Source organism: Gaeumannomyces tritici, assembly GCF_000145635.1.
Source record: "Gaeumannomyces tritici R3-111a-1 unplaced genomic scaffold supercont2.4, whole genome shotgun sequence".
Classification (NCBI taxonomy): Eukaryota; Fungi; Ascomycota; class Sordariomycetes; order Magnaporthales; family Magnaporthaceae; genus Gaeumannomyces; species Gaeumannomyces tritici.
Window position 1 is genome coordinate 2,158,787 of NW_008804548.1, and position 24,287 is coordinate 2,183,073.

Below are 24,287 nucleotides of genomic sequence, written 5' to 3' on the forward strand. Positions count from 1 at the left end.
GCCGCATCTCACAACAGCTCACAGCTCGCACAAGCTGCAGCCACTCAGCCAGTGGTACGACGCTGTTGGTGCAGAGCGCTCCCCCCGGCACCGGCGGTGGAGACCTGCAAAACATGTCACCGAATCGCAACCGTCGACGGCCTAGTTAGCACATACATGAGTTTACTGCAGCCGATGCTCCTCTGCAAGGGAGGGGAGAGGACGAGGAGGGGAAAGAGGCATCCAACCATCCCTACACGGGGGAGGACGCAGCGGACATATTCGGAAAAGGGTCCTAGGATCTGCAAGCCACAGGCTCGCAGGCCACGGGGGGCGGCGGATGGAAGAAACGGGGCGTGGCCCGTGGCGCCACAAGAGCTGTTTCAACCCGTTTCCCCTCTCTGCTCTCTGCCTCGTTTTCATTTTGGCGTCCTGGGCAGCCCGTGCGCGTGCGCGTCCACGCCGACGCTCATGCAGGCGCATGTTATGCCACTTTTCCCCTTGGTGTCCGTCCCCTTATCCGCATCGCGGCCTTTTAGCGGGCCTATTGAGCTCGACCTGGTGGACTAAATCCCAGGTGCTGGCATGTCCGCGTCTGGTGCTGGGCGACGGGTACTGTCGGTTTCCTGTTTTTTTTTGTTCCTCCTTTTGTCTTTGCCTTTTTTTTTTGGTCTCTGCCTACCCGCCCAGTCCCGTGCCAGATGAGCTCATCGCTTAGAGGCGAAGCTACCTAGGTGTCTGCCAGCCGGTCGCCCAGTGCGCCGTCTCTTTTTGGCGCAGGCTCCGAAGCACTGCATTCGCTCACCAACCGCCCACGCATGCCTTTCTCAGTGCAACCACCATGGAAATGTGTGGTGTGGTGTGGTGTGGGATGGGGTGGGGGGTTTGTCGGAACTGCTAGGTACACAGTACCTTGACGGCCAGCCCTCACCCTACAGATACATCTCGCGTATACGCAAACGTAAGCACATGGGTCGGTGGGTACGGGGTCGATATGTCATGTATGTGCTGTGGTAGTGTCAGTAAATGCCCGGACGGGGCTTCACTTCGGGGTTCCATCCCCCCCCCTCCCAAGGGTGTACCTCCCTAGTTGGACGCGCGGGCCAGTAGGACACAGGGTGGATAGCACGAGATGCACGCACACCGTTCGGCACATCCAGATTCACCGCTTCGCTAGGGGTGGAAACTCGAGGCCCGCGGGCTCCTGAGCGGTCTGGCATGCCAGACACCCAACACCACAGTACCACAGCCACCCCGAGATGCGAAAAGCTTAGGTTGTCCTGTGGGCATGGTTGACGGCAGCATGGTGGAACGCCGGGGCTTAACCGCATCATGCCTGCCGTGCTGACGACGCGAGGGCTTGGCGTGGCACGCTGCCAAGGAGAGGGGGGAGGGATGGATGGACGAGCGTCCTGTGCCGGTCCCAGCAGCCGACTGTATCATCACAGCTGTCAGAGCAGACCGGAATGACAGCAGAGCACAACAGAGCACCCTCCAGATTGATTGCCGCTGGCCAAGGGCACCATGGGCTGGCAAACGCTGGAGACGATTGAAACGCCGCGCCCGTTGCTAAATTGCTAAACAGGGACGGCGGCCGCCTGGCTGGGACGTCGCTCTGGGTCTTCTCTGGGAAGACGGCGGGCCAAACAACGGCGCGCTGCCTAGGCCGATCGCGGATGACCGCTTCTAGAATTTGTTCGGACGACACATGCACATGGCCTTTCCCAGTCCGGCGGTCAGAGTCCAAGGGGATGCCATGGCTCGAGCATGGCTGCTAGCGAAGCGAAGCGCAAAGACTTTGCAAAAATTGCCTCCCAGCCCCCCTCTGCCCTTTGTGTGTTTGTTTTATTGCGCTGGCAGGAGCCAATCAGGGCGGGTGACAGCGGGAATTGTCAGCACACCACGCTTTACTACGCAGTGAGCGGCTGTACCCCATCAATGTACATGTACACACTGTACCGAGGCAAATGCCAGCCAGCTCCGGGTGATTCATGTCTGACTCCGCAGCTCAATTGCCGCTGAAAATCTTTTAAAAAATCCTTTCCCTCAATGAACTTGGATTGGGATCGTTGGGGAGGGGTGCCCAGTGGGAACTCTCGCACGCCTCATCTTCTGCGACCCATTTGGTTTGTCGACGGGTCGATCGTAGCTTCATGTGGCCGGGCGGACCCCCCATGCACACCAAGACATCTGGTGGTGGGCGAACGTGCGGGCAGGCAGTTGAGCCGCCTGCCTGGTGCGCACGCGCCAGTATGCAGCAGCAGCACAGTGGAGCTGCATTCCTGATGGCTGGCCCAGTCCTGTGCACACCCCCCCCTCTGATTAGCGCCATCCGGGCCTACGGCTCACTACAGTGCAGGTACCTAGGTACCTTAGTGGCGTGCCCACCCTCGAATTGACGAGTTTCCATCCATCGGAAGGGGCGAGATTTGAGATTTGCTGTGGTCAGCGTGCCCGGCCAGCTGCCCTTCGAGAAGACCTTGGACCCTGCATTGTTTTTTTGTCGCACAAGCGCAGCTGGCAGAGCCATTCAGCATTACAGAATTTGATTTGGATCAGCGTGCCACCTGAAGAGGCGTCACAGCCAAGTCCAGGCAGGGAAGTGGGAAGAGGAATGGGAAAGAACGAACAAAAAAAAGAAAAAGAAAAAAAGGAGCACAACGGAATTTCGCTCGGAAGGACCCAGCCGCTAGCAGCAGCCAGGGGCCCCCTTGGATCCTGATCCCTTTCTGGCCCGACACCGGTGTCTGCGAACGAAAGGTCGGGACTAATCCGGTATGATTGATGATAAACACAACCACCCCTCCCACCAACTCCCACTGCTGACCCTGGATTTTTCAGCCGTCGTCAATTTCTCTTGCTTTGGCCAAACCCCATCTGGCGGCGAGTCGAGGCCACGGCGCTCCACGACTTCGTCACACAACTTTGCTTTCGTATTCAACCTGACCTTTTATTTCTCTCAACCTTCCCAACTGCCTGCCTTCGCACCCAGACCACCACCACCAGACAGACTCTCGCCCACATCCGCGAACAGCACGAGGCGGCGAATCCTCCTCCAACACAGCCTCGCCCGCACACTTTCATCCCAACACCCACTCACCTGTCTCCTGCCCTTGACGATGATCTCCATGTTATAGCGAGACGGTCCTTAGGGACACTACCAACAGCCGCGGATATCTCCCTCGACTGCGCGCAGCTTCTCAGCAACCGACATCTCCCAGATCTGCTGATTGCTATACACTACCTCCCGCTCATCTCACCGCACCTGGACTGTTTGTTGCTGGCCGCTGGTGTTTCAACGATAGCAACTTGACTGCAACGCATCTGATCGTATTTCGGGTACCTTGTCCTCCAACCGACAACAGCAAGGACCGGGCGCACGGAAAGTTTCTGTTGCTTCGGCTCGTCACTTGCACGGGATATACCCAATCCGGCACTGCGGGCCAATCTTGTTCATCGTTCATCACATCGTCATCTCTTCTACTCGCATTTAATCCTCTTACTACGCACGAGGTCTTCCCTTCTACTCTATTCTCTTCATCTTACCTTCCTTATCCCTATTCTTCTCCGCTTTGGACCAACGAAGGAAACAAGACACCCACCATGCAAAACCACAAGCCACAAGATTTCCCCTCGGCGAGCCTGCTGGCCCTGCACGCCATCACGCCCGCCGTAGCCTCCAAGACAGAAGAAGAGCCATCTACTGATGCCGACGAACCCCCGGACGAACGTCCCCTGGGGCTTTCTCCAACATCCAAGCGGTTCCAGAAGGCCATCTTCCGCCCTGTGCCCGAGTGCTACCCCTCCCTCTTGACCAAGGCTCTCCAGAGCCACTCCGAGGACGACTCCCTCGAGGGTCGAGAGGATCTGCGTCCAAGTTCCAGGCGCCGGCGCTCGCTTGCTAGCAACATCAGCGTCGCGTCCACCGCCGACCTCAGCTGCGATACGGCCCTCACGACGCCGGCTCGTACAAGCTCACCGAGCCCGCGCCTGCCCCAGGAGTCTTTCGCTACTGTCGACGCTGGACTTGATGCTGTCAAGGTGGCAAGGCAAACCGGCGTCCCTCAGAACGGCGAAAAGAAGCGGTGCATATCGTTTGCCTGCGCCGCCGCCCCGCAGCCCCGTGCTCCAACAGAGATCGTGACGCCCAAGCCTGTTCCGACCATCGTTGCACCCAAGCGGCCTTGTATCAAGTTTGCCTGCGATGCGGGGAAGACGGATGCCCCGCAGAAGGCCGCTCCAAAGACCCGTGCCTCGGGGAGCAACGTGATGCTGTCTGCGGCTCCGAGGAAGATCCGCTCGCCCTCGACGAACTCCCGCTCCAACCGATCTGCCACACCTAGAAGATCAACGGAAAACAATGCCACCGTTCGCTTCCGGAATTTCCTGTCGGCCAGCCCCAACGATCTCAAGGACGAGGCCTCTCGATTCCACGAGTTTGCAACCGACGAGGTCCAGGAGGATGACTGGATCCGCCAAGACACCGTCAATGCGCAGCGAAGGTTGACCATTGAGGATACTCTCCAGATGGAACTGGCCATCAGCCGTCTTGGCAAGGAGGCCGAGGAGGAGGCCGAGCAGGAAGAGGCGGATGCCGGCGAGGCTGATCAGGCAGACAACGCTGACGATGTTGACGACGAGGATGGCGACGATGGCGACGACGCCGATCTCGATGACGCCTGGGCGGGCTATGGGTCCGACCACGAGTCCTCGGACGGATACCGCACCGACGAGGAGGATGGGTTTGCCGAGTCTGATGATGACGACGACGACGGACTCGTGCTGTGGTCAACTAGTGGCCATTCAGCCGCTACCAGAATTCCCGCCAGCTCGTTCCAGCGCCGTGTTTCCATCAGCGAGCTGTCGGATTCGTCCGCATTCTCTCCCGGCCATGCGACGTCGTCCCGGCGCAAGATGTCGCGCTCGTCGCCTCGTAATCCCGTCCGCCCCGATACCCCTGATCTCCCCGACAGTACCGATTTCGTCTGCGGGACCCTGGATGAGGACCGGCCACTTGAGGAGGCTTACCTGACCTGCATCAATGCTCGCAAAACTGAGAAGCTTCGCCTGATTCCGCAGGACATCGACCCTAGCTTCCCAACCTCGGAGCCCGAGGACGAGGACGACGCCTCTTTCAGGCCCCTGCACCGGAATAGCGAAGAGCACGTGTGGCTTCATGGCGAGATTGAGGGTCTTGACGTGGACGACGACCATGTCGAGCGGCCCAAGAAGAAGCTCAACTCGCCCAAGCGCCTGCACTCGCCTCCACCCAGAGCCCGAGGCAGATCGCCCCCTCCCCGTCGTCTCTTTGACCGCCACTCGCCGCCTCGCCGGCTGCGGTCCCCGCCGCCCCCTCAGGCCACTGTCTCGCCCCACGCGTCTCCGATCCATGGTGGACAGCGGGTCGTCTTCAAAGCGCTGGCATTCCGTCCCGGCCTCACCCACACAAAGTCGCTGCCCAGGGCGCCCGCCCTGATGGGACACCTCAAGTCGTCGCACCACCGCAAGAGGCCCGCCCCTATCTCCAAGGAGGGGCACGTCCGGGGAGCCATTGACATTGTGAAGGGTTTGGAGCACCGGCGCCAGCGCCGCAGGGAAAAGTTCAAGGAGAAGCAGTGCAACCGCGCCCGCAAGGGGCTGGCACAGGAGCGACGTCCGCAGCCCGGCAAGGGAGCGGAGCGCATGAGGGAGCTGGGTCTGCTGATGGCTGGCAAGCTAAGCCCCAAAAATTATGTTCTTTCTGTCTGATTTGGCCATCTCCGTCCTCGTCACTGACATCCCGCATTTTATCATTTATCATTTTGTCACTTATACCATTATCAAGGCGCATCATCGGGAAGGAGGGCATCGCACAACAAGGAGTTGCAAGCGAATTGGGAGGCCAGCATTGAATTAACCGTTTGATTTTCTCTTTTTCACCTTGTGGCAACGCAGTCTTCATTTGTCTCATCTTCTTGCCTTTCCACTCTATGCATCTTTAGTATAACGTCATCCCTGTCGTCTTTTTCTTTCTTTTTTCTTTCTCCGATGTCTCAAGTCAAGCTTGAGTCTTCGTCCGTACATATTTAGAGACTGCGTTTTTTTTTTTCTCTTCTCATTTTCCTGGTCTCTCCTGCTATTCATGAATGCCCTTCGGCAGTCATGCATCTTTCTTTTTGGGTGGTCTCACTGCTTCGGACGCATTGCCTTCTCCCGTTCCCGCATTCAAGCCATCGTCGCGCGCATCTCACAATTCAGATACCCATGCATGGGGAGCGAGGGCTACAGTCATTTAATCTTGCATTCAATCAAGAGTGACTTCCCCCAAAGTTTACCTCCTTCGTTTCTTCTTTTCTGCTTTTTTTTTCTTCTTTTTTTTTCTCTCCCCCGGCGCATTGGCTGAGCATCAACTTGGGCGAAGCCGATCTTTGTATGTAGCCTGGGGTGGATGGGGGCGTGTTTGAGAAGCCAATGTCAAATCTTGAGATTCTCAATCTATTATCGTCCATCCTGACACTGCTTGCCAGAAAATTGGCACATAAATACCTGTCCAGGACGGGTCTGGTTCACGCTCCAGTCGTGCAGTTTGAGTTGTGCCTGTGGCGAAATGGCGGGTGGCGCACCAATCTGGACTTGTTGGGAGAAACGGTGGGCTGTTGTGCTGCCTGCCACGTTGGGTGCCACCTCGGTGTGACTTGCCAGCTGACTCGCTGCCTCGGGAATAAGGCAACAACAACGGCATGGAATACGCCAGAAGGCCAGCTTTGCCAGGTGCCACAGTGCCGTGATAAATCGCCCATGACCGCCGGAGCTCCCGTCTCAGGAACTCGGACCCTCTGGCTCGGTGGACATTTTGAACCCGCGCAGCAGCCTCCCGAATCTGCCAACCCTTCTCTTCCTCACTGTCTCCATCCACCAATCTCAACTCACCCACCCGCCTTCTGTCAGCAAGTGAGCCACTCTCCCGACCGCCATCTCGACGCCGCCGGTGCAAGAGCCAAGCCCCCGAAGCCTCGACCGACCGACATATCCGCCGCGCAGGCCAGAAAGAAAAAAAAGGACAGAGCGAAAACAGGCGATTCGCCTCGCTGCCGTCATGTGGATCATCAACTGGTTTTACGACGTCCTCTCTTCGCTTGGCCTGCTCAACAAGCACGCCAAGCTGCTCTTCCTCGGACTCGATAATGCCGGCAAGACCACGCTGCTGCACATGCTAAAGGTGTGTGCACACGGCATCCCTCCCTGGTCGCCGTCTCGGATAGGCCAGCGGCGCCTGTTTATGTTACCATCGACAAGCTAACGGACTGCTTCTTCCTTGCTCGCCCTACAGAACGACCGTGTCGCAATCCTTCAGCCCACCCTGCACCCAAGTCAGTCATCCCCATGTTCCAACCTATCTGGCCCGTTCCGCCCAGCGTCTCCGACATGGCTAACCGCTCCCCGGGGATCTAGCTTCTGAGGAGCTTGCCATCGGCAACGTCCGCTTCACCACCTTTGATCTTGGTGGTCATCAACAAGGTACGTCAACCCCCACCCGCACGTCGTCGAACTTTCGATGCCGCCCCCCTCCTTGGTGTTATGGTTTGTCAAGTGCTGACGCCACGGTTCTTTCTGCAACGTTTCAGCCCGGCGCCTATGGAAGGACTACTTCCCCGAGGTGAACGGCATCGTCTTCCTCGTCGACGCCAAGGACCACGATCGTTTCCCCGAGGCCAAGGCCGAGCTGGATGCGCTACTGTCCATGGAGGAGCTGGCCAAGGTGCCGTTTGTGATTCTGGGCAACAAGATCGACCACCCGGAGGCCATCTCTGAGGATGAGCTGAGGCACCAGCTCGGTCTGTTCCAGACCACGGGCAAGGGCAAGCAGCCCCTCGAGGGCATCAGACCCATTGAGGTCTTCATGTGCTCCGTCGTCATGAGGCAAGGTACGTGCTGGCTATTTGCGGGCATGGCCGCGGCTCTTTGCACCGTCTCATTGCCATGTCTGTTGACGCTAACACTAATCGCGCGTGTAGGATACGGCGAGGGCATCCGGTGGCTGTCCCAGTACGTCTAAAGGATGAGCCGGTGGGCTAGATACAGGTGCTGGGAGGTAGCATACCGGTTGGCAGCGATCGCGTAACCCCAACCTTCCTGTAGCCCATGGAGCACAATCCCGTTTGATGCTCTGCCGTGTATGCCACCACCTACAAAGCGTACCCAGTCAGGTGTCCATTCCGCAGGTTGTGTTCCGCCGGATCAGGGGGGAGTCTGTGGGTACTACAGGTGCAGACCTTGGATTTTTTTGTTTTATTTCATGATGACGAGAACAGAGAGAGAACTTGCTATGCTGGCACGATCAGAACAATATCTGTCCTTTTATTATCTCTTTATTTGGTTTAGAGTATGCCTTGCCCATGTGTGTCGCTTGTCTCCCCAGCGCACTTTTGATGGTATCCTCCACAGTTCGACTCGTTTGGTAGGCAACAAGCACTGGAACTGCTTGCTTGGAACTTTACTCCCACTGTCAGTCCAACACGTCCGGCCTGTCGGGAAAGCCGACGGTCTTTATATGTTGGTCTCGGCGTCGATTCCGAAAGGCCCACCCAATGGCCAATGGCCAATAGTTGAGCCTGTTTCCCCCAAGGCAGGTAGCAATAGCCCTTGCCGTCCCGGTGCCGCTGAGCCTCCTCCGTGCTGGGTGGCATTCAACCTGTTGACACTGTCGGGAGCTCACGGGCTCCTTATCGGCCCCCTTTTGAGAGCTTGGTGGGGCACGCCACGGTTCAACACTAGCATTTCGGTTAGGATCCGAGGTGATTCCACCGCTTTTGTGTCTCGCTACCGAATAGATTTCATACCCAAGTAGCAATCAATCTTGAGCGAGTGCACAGGAAAGAAAAAGGCGAAAGAAAAAGGCATAGCAAACACGAAATGGTATCGCAAATAGAAAGGAGATACGTAGGTTGACCTCAGGACTAGACAACAGGGGCTTCAATTAGTGCTCGGTATGGAATCGGCTGGATGCTTTAGCCACCGTGCTATCCTGGACGACGTCATTCCGCACGGACCAGTTAGGGCGTCGCACCACCCGTGCAAGCATGTATTCCAGAGCTCTCAATGCGAGGGCACGCGATTGACGACAACGGGGGCAGGCTGCACCTGCTGCAAAACGGCACACCAGTCACAATCCCTTTTGAGCAACTGCGTTCCTACCTCTTGGTTACCTTGAGCGACAGGTCTGGCACCACCTACGGTAACGCGAGGTTTGCCAGTCATTGTCTGTCTGCTGGTTTCGGGTTTGCCTTGGTAGCCATCGCCCTTCCCAACGCTGTTGCTTTGCGTGGGTACCTTGGCGCTGGGAGACGGGCGCCGCCCCAGGAGAGGTCCCTGAGTGTAAGGTAGCTTTGGGGGACCTCGCCTCATTACGTCTCGACGACGGCAGCGACAACACCACACCCACGCCACGTCGCGACACTAGGCTAGTCCGGCCCAACCCAAATCTTGCCTACCTTCCCACGGCGCTACGCTGGGCCCTAGCCGATAAACACTAGACGAACAACACCACTCCTCCCTGTCCTCGCCTAGTCCTACCTGCCGACGACAGCTACAGCAGCCATCTGAACAATCCTAGTCCTCCTCCCGCTGTCGTCGGCGATATCCAACCCAACCGCCAGCCGTCCTGGTGCAACCGCGTCATGACACTGGCCCTCGGCCGCGGCGCTCGACACAATGGATGAGCCAAAAGTAACCCTCCCGCCCAGGACGTATGGCTTCCCCGAAGACGCCTTCGATCCGTCCATCCTCCCCGACGCCGACACTCAGTTCCTTCCGCCCAAAGATATAGAGGCCTTCGTCCAGGCCCTCTCGGCCCCCGACGTGCCCGCCCCGTCTGCCGACGACCATTCGCTTCGCAGCCCTAGCCTGCTCAGCTTCAGCAGTAGCTTCGACTTCACCAAGCGCGCGTCGACCGTCATCGCCGAGCCCGACGACGCCAAGCTCGTGGCCGCACACGCCGCCGCTGCCGCTGGCGAGACTGTGCCGGCACCTGGCCCTGGCGATGCCGGGGGCGCCAGCAACGGGGGCGCTGCGTTTCCCACACAGCAGCCCATGTTCATAACGGCCCAGTCTGACTGGGCGCCCGTCCACGAGAAGGTCGTTGGCTCGGGCCAGCAGCGGCGCAAGGGAAGCTCGTCTCGTCGGCGCCGGCGCTCGCGGGCAGCGCCGCCGGGACGGCGGACCAGGGACGAGACCCGCGAAGGCTACCTGTATGCCTTGCTGAAATGGCCGTTTCTGCTCATAGTGGGAGCATGGATCGTGGGGCTGGCTATCGGCTACATGGCCACGCGCGCCTACATCTCGATATATGAGCAGTTCATCGCGTGGAGGGGCAAGCGCGAGACGCTGCGCCGCAACATGCGAGCCACCTCGAAATACCCCGACTGGGTGACGGCTGCCAAGCAGCTCGACTCCTTCCTGGGAAATGGTGCCTGGAAGGAGCAGAATGAGTTTGCATACTACGACAGTAAAACCGTCCGCAGGGTCTGGGAGCAGCTCCGCCGTTGCAGGATACGAGCAGAGCAAGTCGAGGCTTCTAGTGCCGGAGACACCAAGAACGGTGAAGGCCCGGGATCGGCAAACTCGGCCAAGTCTGGGGCTGTAGAGGACTTGAAGGTCCTCCTCGAGGCCTGCATCAAAAACAACTTTGTTGGAGTCGAAAATCCGCGGCTCTATAGCCAAACTTACTATGGCACCAAGAACCTGGTGCAGAACTATGTAGATGAAGGTGAGATTTCCCACCGCGCCCTGCTTGGCTGATATTGGCCAATTCTAGTGTTCGTTTTTAACAAACTCATCGTCTACCGGCAGTCGAGAAAAGCCTGGAGTTTCTCCTCAAGACTCAGCAGATGAGCTTGGAGGAAAAGAGGAGCATCTTCAAACGGACATATGCAAACTACGGTCGCACGGCTCTGTGCCTCTCGGGCGGTGCCTCGTTCGCATACTACCACTTTGGCGTTGTCAAGGCGCTTCTGGAGGAGGACCTGCTGCCGGACGTCATCACGGGCACGAGCGGGGGTGCCCTCGTGGCGGGGCTTGTAGCAACGCGCACCAATGAAGAGTTGAGGAAGCTGTTGGTACCTTCGTTGGCTGTGCACCTCACAGCCTGCCGCGAGTCTATGATGACTTGGATACGACGATGGTGGAAAACAGGGGCGCGATTCGACTCGGTGGACTGGGCCAAGCAGTGCGCGTGGTGGACGCGCGGTTCCATGACATTCCGCGAGGCGTATGAGCGGACAGGGCGGATCCTGAACGTGTCGTGCGTGCCGGCCGACCCACACTCACCTACCATCCTGTGCAACTACCTGACCTCCCCGGACTGCGTTATCTGGTCGGCCGTGCTGGCGTCGGCGGCTGTGCCGGGCATCCTCAATCCGGTGGTGCTGATGATGAAAAAGGCCGACGGAAGCCTGGCACCGTACTCGTTTGGACACAAGTGGAAGGACGGCAGCCTGCGGACCGATATCCCCATCCGGGCGTTGAACCTGCAGTTCAACGTCAACTTCACCATTGTCAGCCAGGTCAACCCGCACATCAACCTCTTCTTTTTCTCGAGCCGCGGCTCCGTCGGGCAGCCGGTTACGCACCGCAGGGGTCGCGGCTGGCGGGGCGGCTTCCTGGGCAGCGCCACGGAGCAATACATCAAACTGGACCTTACCAAGTGGCTAAAGGTTCTCCGACAGTTGGAGCTGCTGCCGCGACCGCTCGGTCAAGACTGGTCCCAGCTGTGGCTCCAGCAGTTTGGAGGCACCGTCACCATATGGCCCAAGTCGGTCATCTCAGACTTTTGGCATATCCTCTCGGACCCTGACCCGGCGCGCCTGGCCCACATGCTGCACGAGGGCCAGCAGTCGGCCTTTCCCAAGGTCAAGTTTGTCTCCAACCGACTTCGCATCGAGCGCCTGCTCGAGAGGGGCCGCAGGGAGACGCGCCCGCACGTGCGTCGTGGAAGTGTCGAGAGCATCATCAGCGATGACGATCTCAAGGCACTTCTGAGGGCTGACGCGGCCGGTACGTCGTCGGTCAACGCCACCGACGAGGAAACCACCAACGAGGAGTTGGAGTTGGATGGCGACGAGGAGGCCGTCATAACAGAAGACGAGGCCGACTATGCCGACCAAGGCAGCAGCGAGAAGATGCCCCTGACATCGCCCGTGGTCGTCGGTGATGCGGACGCGCGAGCGAAAAGGGACTAGACTCATGGTTGAAGCAGTCAGGGGGGAAACATGGCGCGTGGCCGCGCAGTGTACACTGAGACGGTAGAGGAGCAAAGTGTGTTGGTTGGTATGTTATGATAGACTTGGGTATTATTCTTTTAATCGCATGCTCAGGTTTTGACCATACTTGACCCATCATATCCCCGACGAATGGCCCAACGCCGTCTGCTTGCTCATCAACAAGGAAGACAAAAGAGAACTTTAGGCGCTCTGGTTGGCCTTTTCTGTCTGGCTTGCCGAGTTGGATTGGCTATCGTTCGGGGAAGCAGTGTTGTGATGGGTCCCGAGTGTGCGATCCCTCAGTGCGAGACCAGGGTGGCCGACACAGAGGCAGAACACGGCAACGACGATGATGCTAGGATTTTGTCCTCTTCGTGTTAGAACTAGCTGTGCCCAAAGAGCCAACCCTATCGCAACTGCATCTCTCGAGGGATGGTGAAGGGGAAAACTCACACTCCCTCAAGCCCAATGAACAGCGACTCGTTCCGGATAGACGGGCCCGAGTAGCCCTTGCTCAGCTCCTCAACGCGGTAGGCGCTCCGGCCCAGGATCAGGGCGGTGGCGACGCCGAGGGCGAAGAGAAAGACCCTCAGGCGGGCGCCCAGTGGGGGGCGGCCCGGCGACCGCAGGTACCGGACCAGGTAGTCGGCCAGGCTGGCGGAGAAGGCCAGCATGGTGGCGACCTGGAAGGCGAGCCCGGCCAGGCCCATGTCGACGCCGGCCTGGGACCGGCCGCCCGTTGACGTGGACAGGCCGCCGCCCGTGGCCTGGAGCACCAGGGCGACCACGTCGCAGAAGAGGAAGGTCCAGATGTAGGACCGGGGCGGGAGGCGGGAGAGGGTCGGGTCGAGGAAGATTATGCTGTTGTGGAGTGGGAGGGTGTTAGGATCCGGGACCTGGTTGTCTAGGAAGTCTAGGTGGGGAGGAGCAGAGGCTTTCGAGGCTTACAGCTTGTACAGCGTCACGTATATAGCGGCGCAAAAGAAGACGGGGCCGGATCCGACGAGTACTTTACGCATTGTCAGCCAATGGGGCCAGCGCGTCATGGGGGGAAAAAAAAATCCCGACAGAAGCTGGAGCATATTTTCGCCCTTACCGATCTGGACCATGAAGCCGGCAAAGCTCCACGGGTTGTAGTAGAGCATGATGCGGCCGACATAACCCAGGATGCAGACGACGCAGCCGGCGCACATGGCGCCCATGAGCCACCAGCTGCGCGTGCGCAGGCCCAGGGCCAGGTGGGCGGCGCCGGCGAGGGCGAAGCTCGCGATGAAGGCGTAGTTGGCCGCCAGCGAAGGGCGGTAGCCGTACACGCTCATCTCGACCGGGCAGAGCTCGAGCGTGCAGTTGGCGCCGGGGCCGAAGACGACGAACGGGTACCGGGGCGCCGGCGGCATGCCGCCCCCGGGCACTCCGGGGGCTGTTGGTTGGGTGGACATGTCCGGGGTGGTGGGATGTGTATGTAGTAGTGATTTCAAGAGAAGGGAGGCAGGGTGGTGAGGCCGTCGACTTTCTTTATATCAGGGAAGTTGGTTAGAGTGCTCTAGGAGAATGGAACTCGGAGACTTGGGATTGGAAAAAGTAGGAAGTAGAGTAAGTACAGGTAGAGGCGACTCCCAACGAACACGGATACAAACAGACAAGCAAGCAAGCAGACAAACAAGCAAACAAACAAGCAAACAAACAAGCAAACACCAACGTCTGCCCGTCTCCGAGTAGATATATGTGGGCTCTACCTCGCACTCGCATAGCCGCTGACCTTGGCATATTTCTAAACCTAGACACACCACCGATCTGACGCGCGCCCTCAATCGACTGTCGTAACCTGACAGCTCAGCATGGCCGCGACATCGATCCCGCAGGGGGTTTGGCTGGGCTGTCTTCAGACATCAACAAGGAGAGAAGGAATGAAGGCGGAGTGAGAAGGCCGGTAGCAGGGGAAGTAAAGGGAAGACGCGTAGGCTAGAGGTAGGCGGAGCATAGAAAAAAAAGGGGCCCGGGATGCCGTCGTGATGCGTATATCGATGACCAAGGCTGCGCAATAGGATCGAGGCGGTTTCATTGGTGAGTTGGTCGAGGCGGTTCTGAATCGGGAAGTCTAAGCGAATGCGAACGAGAGCTTATGCCTGAGGTACCAAAAATGGCCTCTCGTTGAGATAAGCCTAACTACCAGAGAACAGGCCACCTGGTATTGAAGGGAGCAAACACGCGCGATAGACATCCAAGCGACGAACTGTTGCAAAAAGAAAAAATTAGTCACTTTTGATGTTTTAAGATGGGGCATGCTGATAGACTACTGGCATCTACACGTGAGGGACAAAATATAAACAGTTTCTTCAACTCGCTTTAAACCATCAATTCGCTATAATATATTCTCACACCCGCGAGTGCATTTATTGGCATTTGAATTTGCGTCCAAAAGTATTAACAGTATTGACGTATGCTGCTATTTCCCTTGACCTCCAGCCATTTCCCGAACGCTGCGTTATCGCAAAGTACATATACCCAAGAGCGAGTGGCTATATTGGCAAAAATCCGTCGATATTTTCGCCCACCCAAACTGCTCCTGCAAGACCAGCACATGATCAGCTGAACCAGAAGTTTGACAGAGCCGCCGCTGTCATCACGCAAGGGTGCTTGCTCGCGCTTTGACGTAGTAAGAATCTTGGGGCTGGAGCAGCCAATAAATCGTGGCGCTCCAACCCTCGGCTTAATTTCCCTGGTGTCACATCATGGCCTGGTTCGGAATATGAACGTGGGAGGGCTGAAAACAACGAAACGGATGACGGGCAGGTTCTCCGTCTAGTCGATATTACCTCCCGTAGGATGTATGTCTCATGCGCGTGCCGCTGGAAAAGGAAACGAAAGTTGACGGAAACGCCACAGCCGACGATTTTCTCAAAAGCAAAAAAAAGATAATTACTGTCACAATTCAGACAAGAGTTGCAAAATGGGGCTCTAGATTTCCAGATTCACAACCAAGACCTCTGAGCACCCCGCGGTATTAGAAGATTAGGTTACACGTTGTATATTTGCCGTGCCATGCTCTAGCTAGACATCCCTGAGAGCTTGATTTCACAGATATTCGCCGCCGAAAGCCGCCGCCGAAAGCTCCCAAGTCACATGATAAATGCCATAGCCTTCCAGGCTTCTCGAACGCTAGGAGAGGATGTTATTTATATACGGGAGTGGTCGCGCTTAGGCCAGGAAGACGGCAGCGAGGCCGGCGGCAGCGGCCAGAACACCAGAGGCGCCGAGCGAGGCAGCGCCAGCAGTGACCGGGGTGGTGGGCTTGGTGACAGGGGCGCTGGAGAAGAGGTGGTTAGTATTCTAAGGTTACCAATAACGTCAGGAGGGAGGTCGAATACTCACGTAGTGTTGCCGCCAACGGGGGGCTTGGGGACACCAGTGCCGGTGGCGGGGCCGGTGGGAGCCGGGCAGGGGATGGAGACAGTCTCGTAGATGACAGTCGGGACAACGGTGGTAACCGAGGTGGAGATGGTCTTGACCGAGTAGGTCGGGCAAGCGGGCTGGACCGGGACCTTAGTGGTGCCGGGGTTCTCACCACCCTTGACGACGGGAGGCTTAGACACAGCAGTGGTGGGGGGCTGGTCGTTGCCCTTGGTGGGAGGGACGGGGACGTAGGTGCCGTTGCCGTAGTGCTTGGTGCTGGTGACGGGGCACAGGGTGGTCGAGACGGGGATGGTCTCGGTCACGACGTAGCCGGTCTTGCCAGGGCAGTTGGTCACCTCGGGAGCGCACGAGGTGATGGTCTTGACCTTGGTGGTGTAGACGGTGGAGGGGGTGACCTCGTAGACCTTGGAGGAGACGGTGGTCGAGGCAGCCGGGCAGTTGGTGACAGTCGGGCCGCACGAGGTGACGGTGACGTAGTCAGTCGACAGAATGGTCGAGCCGGCCGCGGCAGCGGCACCGGCGAAGGCAACGGCAGTGGCGGTGAAGCGCATCTTGACTGTTGGTTGCGGGGGTGAGAACGAAAAGGTTCTGGAGGAGAAAGGAGTGAACGAATGTAAGTTGCTGGTAGCAAAGAAGCTAGAGCGTTTGTTAAAGAGTGGACGACCGAAGTCAAGTGAGTCAAAGATGCTCGAGAAGCTGAGGTTGGCTTGTTGGCTGAAGAGAGGAAAAGAAATGACGGAGGGAAGCGAGGGTGAGGTCGGTATTAAATACACTCGATGCTGGACCTTGGACCCGGCTGCCCTCCCACTGGTCTTCTTCTCCCCCTCCTAACCCTCACCGCAATCCGCCTCTACCCACACCAGACCCAACTCTGGCGCTGGCTCACGCACACCCCCGGCCCGGCGTTGCGCTTCGCCCATCGAACACTCCATGCCCTCCAACGCTTGCCCTCCTGTCGCCTTGGACGGGCGGGAAATTACACATCTGCAAATCCGCGCCCGGGTGTGGACGCTAGCCAGGGGTGGTCGGGGCAGGAAAAAGGGGGATGGACAGCAGCCGCGGCAGGGTGCGCATTGGCCAGACGGCCCTCATGTTAGTCCCCACCTTCGCGACCAGGACTAAGGGGGAAGAGGAAAGAGCAAGCCACCCGACATGAACAGCAATCTCTGCTGCTGTGGGGCGCTTATTCAAGTGGTCGCGGCACCTCCCTGACGCGATTGCGGATTGCGATGGGCGGCGGCGATTCGATGGGCTTGGGAGCAAACGGTCCTAGCAAATTTCACACGGCACAGTGTGCGGAGGCGAGATGGAAATAACTAATAACTTGAATGCGGTCTGGCAATATGAGCCGCCAATTCCAGCCGGCCCAACCCAACGTCAGCGACAGGCACCCCCAGGATGCACCAAAAAGTATGTGATTTGCCCAGCGCGCACAGCCGTGGCACGGATGTGGTTTATTGCTTATTTTTTCGGCCCTCTCATCCCGCACTCTTGATTTCCTAACCTGGATGCCTGGGCCACAGGCGCACGTTTTGTTTTCTCTGTGCGTTTGCTTCCGGAAGACGCTTATTCTGCTTCACAACCTCGAGGCCCCCTCGAGGCCCAGTACCGTTCACACAAGCTTTGGAGCCGAGCACACGACTCGGACGTGGCCGGTGGCTGGGTCAATGTCTCGCTGTCCAATCCACCCCGACCTGCCCGCCTTTTACCACAGTAGGGAGCTGACAAACAAAGGCACTGGTTGCACAAAGGAAGGAGGTGATGGACGTGATTGGCCGATGCTTCGTAGCAACCACTCTCGGGCTAGTTTGGTGCTTGACCGACTGCGAGATTTCCTTGGTCGTCTGAATGCAGTCGTTGTGGGGAGCATCCTCAAGCTATCCTATTTTGGCCAGCGCCTAATGCAGGTACGACATGCGCCGGAGTACCCCGACGGCGCAGTTCGCTCAAGGGCTGGCCACCCTGGCTGTGCCTGTCGTCAGAGCCAGAGAGGGCGCCAAGGGGGACCGACGAGGGGGCAATGGGGGAGGGAGCCTAAGACGTGCCAGAAGGAACTGCAAGCAGAGGAACGGGAAGTCGTGAATGAATGAAATAAAAGTGATAAAAAAAACTCTCAATAAAACCAGCCCGTCCGTATCTACTACTAGGAGTACCTAGCAATCAGTCAACTCCTAGCTCACCGCAGCCGAAGCGAAATACCGCTGAAATAACGCAGCCGCCGGGTGGGCACCGGTCATCTTAATTTCACCACCGTCCAACGGTCCCAGTGGCTGATCTTCTTTTCGACTTTCCGTTCTTGGGGTGTGATCCAAGTCAGTACCGTCGCCACCGTCACTTCCGATCATCCTACGTGCTGCCGCCTGGCAGGGCGCTAGCCCGTAGCCGCTCGTGCTCGCCCTCCAGTCGCGAGAAGCCAAACTGCGGTAAGCTTCCACGCTTCCCACCCCCAAAGGTCTTCGTGCCACCCGATTCGCACAGCGTCATCAATCCATGGCTGCCCGCAGCAGCTAGCAGCGCTGTCTCGGGTCTAGGTTTGCTAACGCGGGAAGCGGTGTCGGTAGGAAATCTCCACCACGGGGTCTCGATGGCCGCCAAAACATTGTATAGCTGGCACAACACGGCTGTTATGCCACGTGCCTGTAGAGGTGGCTGGTGGTGTCTGTGCTACCGACTACCGAGGGGGCACCAGATGGCATCCCCTCTTTACCGTCGCACTCATCATACCAAGAACCGAACTCGGGCTCTGGACCGTCAGATTGGCTACGATTGACCCCGTTTCGGGAAATCACATAATATACCCGCTCTAGCAGGACCCTTGCATGTGATATACTAGTGCATATTCCCTCTAGATATCCTTCCGCCCCCAATATTTGCATCATCAACTGCCAGTATAATCATTCACAACAGCCTGGCCGGCCTGGCTAGGACAAGGCCCAATGCCAATGCGGGGAGTGGCGCACCGAGTTTGGCAGCAGGGGCAGGGTGATGATGACAAGCGAACGGTCTCCCGACTCCCGAGCCGCATCGTGAAGCCAAGATCACCACGGACAGGAGACAGGGTGAGGAGCCGGGCTCGGTGGCTGGCTCTCGAGAAATCTAAAAATGAAGACGAAGAAAAGGGGTGCCCCACGCAACTCCTGAACATGGCTGAACATGGGGCTGGTCGCGCCATCTCTGCTCCGCATACGGAAACAGCAGGCGTGGGGAATCCAATTTGCATTACGGGCTGTTCTCCGAATCTGTAACGGCTGCTGTGGAGCTGGGTTTGTGCATCGCGACTATCCCTTCCCCTTTGCATTGGCGGGGGGCACTGGGCTGTGTGCAGATGCGTGATGCGTGATACGTGGCACGGCGCATCTGTTTTTGGATGCACTCCTCCGAGTGCCAGCACATGTTTGTTTTCTTTCCGGCCGGGGCCCGCACGTCGCGGCTACGGGTCCGAGGACGTGTCGTTGACTGAAGAGGGCAGCAGCCGTCGTTCCTCGCACCCCACCTTTGCTCATCTCGACGGCCTCTTCTCTGCAGCACCTACACGATACGATATGGGACCGTGTCCGACGACCGTGGAACACCCCGAGAGCCGGTGAAAAAAAAACATCGTGTTCCTCTGGCAGATGGCCGACGACCTCGACTCTCCCTCTCTACTGGAGCAGACACTGGCCCAAGAGCACGGACAGCTGGTCCTTGGTAGGAGGAGCAGATGGCTCCATCTCCCGCCCAACCCCTCTCTGCCCCTCTCAATCATGTCAACAATGTCAACAGCGGACGCAAAGTCCTAGGACTCCATCCTTCCCACGGCGGGCGCACGCGACTGTTCCTCCTCCATCTTGCAAGACCTGGTGCAGACTGTCGGAGCCATTCCGCACAGCCACCAAGCAAGAGAGGAGACGGTGGAAATCTCAACCGCCATTTTCCTCGTGTGGGCTTCCAGGGACGCCGTCCAATGGACCGACGACGGCGCCGTGTCGTTCCGCACTCGGACGCGCTCCGATCCCGCAATCCCCTCCGGAGTTCCGTCACCGACCAGTCGAAGCCTGCCTGCGAGGCCGCCAATCCACTCTTTCGAGTGTGTGCTGCAGCTCGGGCTGTGGCTCTATTGGTTCCATGCACATGGTTGTTGGTTGGCTTGTTGGTCAGCTACCTCCTCCACGCACGAGGTGTGCCGCATCCCACACCTCCAGCTGTGGCTTGGATGGGTCGCTGCCTGGCTGCACGTGAGGCCGCCAACTAGCAAGGCAGCCAATCCCATTCGGTTCAGCCGCAGCTCAGCCACCCCGCAGCCCATCCCTCCCGCTCTGGTCTGACCTTTGGCCTGACCAGCTGCCCTCTCCTTTGGCAGCCAGTGCCGCATCAATCGTCACGCTTCCCCTCCGCGTTCCTGACCTGCCAGCCGTGACGTGTGCGCCTCTCGTGCTACCCACCCCGGTCGATCCCGCACTGAGGCTGGCAGGACTGAGCAGTCCCGGCGGCGAAGGAGAAAAAGGACAGGGGCAAGGGGGTGGTCTCACGACAGGCCGCCCAGCATTCGAAGGAGTCATAATGCAGCCTGACCTGTTGCAACGACCGCACTTGGTGCTGCAGATGGATCTGATATCGATCTCCTCTCCAGTCAGATCAGCACTAGAAGAGACTGTTCCCCGGCTGCTCTCGTCGCCGGCCTCTGCAGCATAAGTCTGTTGCATGAACAGACGCCCCCCAGCCCCTCAAGCTGGATCATGTTCCTGGCAGCCACACCAAGGATGACTTGATGTTTTTGAGCGGTTGCCTCCATCCCACCACCCCATTCTAGGACTTTCTTTGCCCAGCCCCAGCAGTCTGGCCTGAGGCTCTCACACCAACCTCTTTGCCGGCCGCCGTCAACGGCCGTGGGTTGGATTGAATGGGTCCGGTTGCTCCCAGAGCAGGCAAACTCTTCCCCGCAGCAAGGCACAAACCACCACGGACCCAAGGCGTCTGTTTGCTCATAAGTGTGTGTGGGCATAGTGGGCGCGGTGTTGGGAACCGCAATAGCCTGCTTCGCCGTTCCTTTTTCCTTTACCATCTATTATCACCTCTCCTTCAACCTTCTACTTGCGTTTGTGCGCCAGAAACATTGATCAATCTATCGCCGCCTTCGTCTCCGATATGTCCCATTTTCAAACATCCTCCCAAGTACCTTGGGTAGCCACATAGCTCCCTGCTTACGCAATCGTCTCTCCTCGGAAACCCTAGGTTCCTTGGCGCCGTCGTCTGTCGTCCCCTGCTCCTTGTTCGGTAGCTTCTTGTCAGAGCTCGCACGCACTCTGGGGCATCCCCAAGCAAACCATGATGAAAGCAGGACACGCTCCGGAGTTGTCGGCCGCTTCCAGTAAGCCAGGGCTGTTCGCTTGCCGAAAGAGAGTGACTGACATCCAACTTGGTGCAGCGTCAGAGCCCTCCGACCTCAGTTGTGACGTCTGCCACAAGCGCTACATTCGCCAGTGCGATCTCAACAAGCACTACAAGACCCACAGTCGCCCCTTCAAGTGCCCTATTCTGGGCTGCAAGTTCCAGGAACGAGGATGGCCTACGGAAAAAGAACTTATTCGCCATCAGAACGACAAGCATTCTGCGTCCCCTCAAGTCTTCCGTTGCACCTTCCAGCCTTGCGATTACACCTCCAAGAGGGAAAGCAACTGCAAGCAGCACATGGAGAAGAATCACGGCTGGCAATACGTCCGAAGCCGCCCACCACGTCAGAGCCTGTCCTCGGGCGCCAACACCTCCGGATGTCTAGAGCCCCAAGAGCAAGGAGATAGATCACCGCACGGACATGCCGGAGAGGACGGCGAGACCCAACAGTCAGACCCTCCGGTTTTCCCGTGGGCCTATCAGCCTCATCCACCGCCGCTGGATCCGGAGCTCCTCGACCCCGGGCTTGCCGCCAACAATCAAGAAACCAGCCATGATCTTCCCCTGGACGCACCTTCAGATGCGCGGGAACCCCAATATGACCTGGAAACTTTTGATTACACCGACAAGGAGTCAAATATCTTCCTCCCTTGGGACTCTCCGCCGACGAAGCTCAAGAAAATGGAGACTGTTTTGGCACAGTTGCCTCCCAGTCTTTTCACGGCCACTACCGCTGCCTGGCCTGCCCCGCTGGACAATGCATCTGGTGATGCTGAGATTTTGTTGTCACCAGCCATAAAAGTTGCTCACAGCCCAATCCCGGATTTCATGCCGTTACCGCCACTTGATGCCCCCTGTCCAGACATTCAAGGTCAAAGGGATTATTCAGATGATCGACGAGCTGCTCTTGGGCAAACCAGCGCCGAGAACAAGGCAAAACCCGAACATGGACACCGCCACAAACGCAGCGTCGATTATATGTCAACCGTCGCAGGCCGTGCAACTGGCAGCCATGATGGCGCATATGGAAACGATGATGCGGATGGAGACCTGGACAGCAATCAAGACGACGACGCTGAAGGGGACGACGATGAAGACGGTGACGACGAGCCACCTCCGAGGAAAAAGCCAAGAGCATCCCTCGAGGACGGCTTCGATGACGCGGCGATGGAATGTCCGTTTCGATTAGCGAACCCGGACGTCTACAAACGAGAGACGAACTCTCGGTACTCGCCCTGCTACACAACACACAGCCAGATCAGCACAATAGTGTAAGTCGCTTTTTTCCCGAGCCGGAAAGTGCTCAAGATGATCCGTCTCAAGAGAGGTATTTGACCCCCGCATATGGCTAAGACAAACAGCGACTAGGCGTCACTTCAAACGGGCAGCTCATCGGCTCACGGTCGAAGACCTGTACATCTCGTCCTTCGATGTCACTTATGAGGCCGGAATCCGGCACCCGGCCGCCGGCCTTTGTCGGAAGTGCTGGAGGGCTTATACGGACCGCGCAGCGTTCAACCGGCATATCAACGAGCCCGGATGCCCCCGAGTGTCGCGGAGTAAGAGAGAAAAGTTCCGGTTGCTTTACGACACATTCTGTGTTAGATTGGCAGACGAAGGTTCGCCCCCGGTGTCGGCTCACGCGACACAGCCAAGCAACAGTCGACTACCACCATCGACGACAGCGATTGTATACCGGGACGGATATAGAGCTTCGCCAAGCACCCTGGCAGCTCCGGTGCCGACGCAATCTAATCCGGCTAGCTCGGTGGTCAGGCAAGCCGGAACATCGCAGTCACTCACAGAAAGGGTTGAGGCCTTGGAAAATACTACAGCACAGTTGCTAAAGATGATGACATCTATCATTGCAGGGGAGGACGCCCAGGCAAGCAGCCATCAGCCGCGCCTCGGGGAGCCGGTGGCATGGCCTGCCGAGGGGGCCCCAGGCCCAAAGCGACAGGACTCTGGCATGTCGGACAAGGAAAGCCTGGTCGGCGGCATGACGTCGCAGTCGACCGATGTGGACCGCGACGGCCTGATCCCCGAGGTCAACAGGACCCTTAGCACCGCCTCGTCAGACACGGACCGGTCGGCCATCCGGCACGTGCCGCACGCCGAGAGCCAGGACCTCCACGCGGTCAAGCCACAGGCATCGAGGTCCGTGAACGAGCCCCCCGGCATCGCGCACAGCCGCTCCATCACCGACTCGGGCTTCGTGAGCGACGGACACGGCGGCGACGTCAGCGGCGTGGCATCTGTGCCCCTCGGTGCCGGCGGCCACGTGGACGCGTCGTCCTCGGCCAGGATGGGAGACGAGGCGGCGGCGAGCTCGTCGAGTCAGCTCGACGGCCACAGATCCCAGTCTCAACTGTCGTTTGGGCAGGCGAGGGAGAGCATACCGAGTGAATTCTTTGTGGATGCAATATCCGCATACGAGGAGGGTTATGAAGAATCCAGGGGGCAATGGCCATGACCTGGTTAAGCAGCGGCGGACAGTTTTGTGCACGTTTCCTTTTTTTCCGCTTTCCTTGACGCATTTATTCCTCATCGTTTCTCTATTCATGTCTAGAACCCTTTTGCATGTAACGCTGTGCTTGATGTTTACGCATATAGAATTGCCTGCCTTGTGGCTTCGACGACTGGCATCTCACGACCGACTTTGACCAAACCCGGGCATTCCCTAGTTAGTTTTGCTTGGTTATTCGGTACCTATTGTCTCTTTCTAACGCAATGCCCTTCCATGTGTTTGTTATTCCAATCGGTGTTTAAACATGTAGTATTTAACACTGACCTAAATACTTGCCTCCAGCTACTTTGCACAGGTCCCCACCAGCGGGCGTTGGTCCCACAATTGCAGCCTGCCGTCAACCCGGCCGCACTAGGCGGGGATTTTCTAACGGGGCGGTAGCCAATTGCTCAACCACACAACCGTCCATCCCTTGCGATCCCCAGCTTCTTGTCTGTCGCAACACCTCAAGAGATCGACAAGGGGGAAGAGGAACCAACCACAACCGCCCGACAATGAGCAAGCCACTGTCGCTCGGCCTCAACCTCGGCAGAAAGCCCGGCCTCTCGAAACCCGCGCCCCCCAAGCGAAAGCCAATATTCGGCGGCGATGATGGCGATTCGGACGACGACGGCGGCCCCAGGGCGGAGGCCATCACGACGCTGACCGACGCGGCGCCGCAGCCTTCGGGCCCCAAGCACAGCCAGACGCGCCGCGCCGGAAAGGGCAAGGGCGGCCCGCCGCCGCCGCCGCCGAGCGGGCCGCCAAAGCCCAAGCGGCCC

The 24,287-nt window shown here is 58.2% G+C and overlaps 7 protein-coding genes across 7 annotated transcripts; 5 read left to right on the top strand and 2 right to left on the bottom strand.

Moving 5' to 3' along the window:
* The first annotated feature begins 2,490 nt into the window (after positions 1 to 2,490).
* On the top strand, positions 2,491 to 6,453 carry GGTG_08164 (hypothetical protein). The gene is made up of 2 exons (XM_009226003.1): positions 2,491 to 2,754; positions 2,821 to 6,453. The coding sequence occupies exon 2, from the start codon at positions 3,583 to 3,585 to the stop codon at positions 5,725 to 5,727; it is 2,145 nt and encodes a 714-aa protein (XP_009224267.1). The 5' UTR covers positions 2,491 to 2,754; positions 2,821 to 3,582; the 3' UTR covers positions 5,728 to 6,453.
* A 291-nt stretch (positions 6,454 to 6,744) lies between these two features.
* GGTG_08165 (small COPII coat GTPase) lies at positions 6,745 to 8,438 on the top strand. The gene is made up of 5 exons (XM_009226004.1): positions 6,745 to 7,177; positions 7,289 to 7,328; positions 7,411 to 7,476; positions 7,584 to 7,883; positions 7,974 to 8,438. The coding sequence occupies exons 1-5, from the start codon at positions 7,055 to 7,057 to the stop codon at positions 8,012 to 8,014; spliced, it is 570 nt and encodes a 189-aa protein (XP_009224268.1). The 5' UTR covers positions 6,745 to 7,054; the 3' UTR covers positions 8,015 to 8,438.
* Positions 8,439 to 9,120: 682 nt separating this feature from the next.
* On the top strand, positions 9,121 to 13,711 carry GGTG_08166 (patatin-like phospholipase domain-containing protein). Its single transcript, XM_009226005.1, has 2 exons — positions 9,121 to 10,723; positions 10,807 to 13,711. Exons 1-2 carry the CDS (start codon positions 9,670 to 9,672, stop codon positions 12,192 to 12,194), a joined length of 2,442 nt encoding a protein of 813 aa, XP_009224269.1. The 5' UTR covers positions 9,121 to 9,669; the 3' UTR covers positions 12,195 to 13,711.
* Positions 12,665 to 14,252, bottom strand: GGTG_08167 (hypothetical protein; the record flags this gene model as incomplete). Its single annotated transcript, XM_009226006.1, has 3 exons — positions 13,312 to 14,252; positions 13,164 to 13,224; positions 12,665 to 13,076 (listed from the first exon to the last, which is right to left on the bottom strand). The coding sequence occupies exons 1-3, from the start codon at positions 13,652 to 13,654 to the stop codon at positions 12,665 to 12,667; spliced, it is 816 nt and encodes a 271-aa protein (XP_009224270.1). The 5' UTR covers positions 13,655 to 14,252.
* An 890-nt stretch (positions 14,253 to 15,142) lies between these two features.
* On the bottom strand, positions 15,143 to 16,405 carry GGTG_08168 (hypothetical protein). Its single transcript, XM_009226007.1, has 2 exons — positions 15,588 to 16,405; positions 15,143 to 15,522 (listed from the first exon to the last, which is right to left on the bottom strand). The coding sequence occupies exons 1-2, from the start codon at positions 16,178 to 16,180 to the stop codon at positions 15,414 to 15,416; spliced, it is 702 nt and encodes a 233-aa protein (XP_009224271.1). The 5' UTR covers positions 16,181 to 16,405; the 3' UTR covers positions 15,143 to 15,413.
* Positions 16,406 to 19,243: 2,838 nt separating this feature from the next.
* Positions 19,244 to 20,300, top strand: GGTG_08169 (hypothetical protein; the record flags this gene model as incomplete). Its single annotated transcript, XM_009226008.1, has 3 exons — positions 19,244 to 19,316; positions 19,464 to 19,745; positions 19,969 to 20,300. The coding sequence occupies 3 exons, from the start codon at positions 19,244 to 19,246 to the stop codon at positions 20,298 to 20,300; spliced, it is 687 nt and encodes a 228-aa protein (XP_009224272.1).
* A 633-nt stretch (positions 20,301 to 20,933) lies between these two features.
* GGTG_08170 (hypothetical protein) lies at positions 20,934 to 23,472 on the top strand (the record flags this gene model as incomplete). The annotated part of the gene is made up of 4 exons (XM_009226009.1): positions 20,934 to 20,976; positions 21,034 to 22,173; positions 22,361 to 22,558; positions 22,871 to 23,472. 4 exons carry the CDS (start codon positions 20,934 to 20,936, stop codon positions 23,470 to 23,472), a joined length of 1,983 nt encoding a protein of 660 aa, XP_009224273.1.
* Positions 23,473 to 24,287: the final 815 nt, after the last annotated feature.

Excerpts from the sequence above, each read along its gene's own strand:
- GGTG_08164 (XM_009226003.1), top strand. The coding sequence starts at position 3,583 with ATGCAAAACCACAAGCCACAAGATTTCCCCTCGGCGAGCCTGCTGGCC.
- GGTG_08165 (XM_009226004.1), top strand. The coding sequence starts at position 7,055 with ATGTGGATCATCAACTGGTTTTACGACGTCCTCTCTTCGCTTGGCCTG. Across the intron at positions 7,477-7,583 it reads TCTTGGTGGTCATCAACAAG|CCCGGCGCCTATGGAAGGAC; the intron begins GTACGTCAACCC and ends GCAACGTTTCAG. Across the intron at positions 7,884-7,973 it reads CTCCGTCGTCATGAGGCAAG|GATACGGCGAGGGCATCCGG; the intron begins GTACGTGCTGGC and ends TCGCGCGTGTAG.
- GGTG_08166 (XM_009226005.1), top strand. The coding sequence starts at position 9,670 with ATGGATGAGCCAAAAGTAACCCTCCCGCCCAGGACGTATGGCTTCCCC. Across the intron at positions 10,724-10,806 it reads GCAGAACTATGTAGATGAAG|TCGAGAAAAGCCTGGAGTTT; the intron begins GTGAGATTTCCC and ends GTCTACCGGCAG.
- GGTG_08168 (XM_009226007.1), bottom strand. The coding sequence starts at position 16,180 with ATGCGCTTCACCGCCACTGCCGTTGCCTTCGCCGGTGCCGCTGCCGCG. Across the intron at positions 15,523-15,587 it reads CCCGTTGGCGGCAACACTAC|CGCCCCTGTCACCAAGCCCA; the intron begins GTGAGTATTCGA and ends CCTCTTCTCCAG.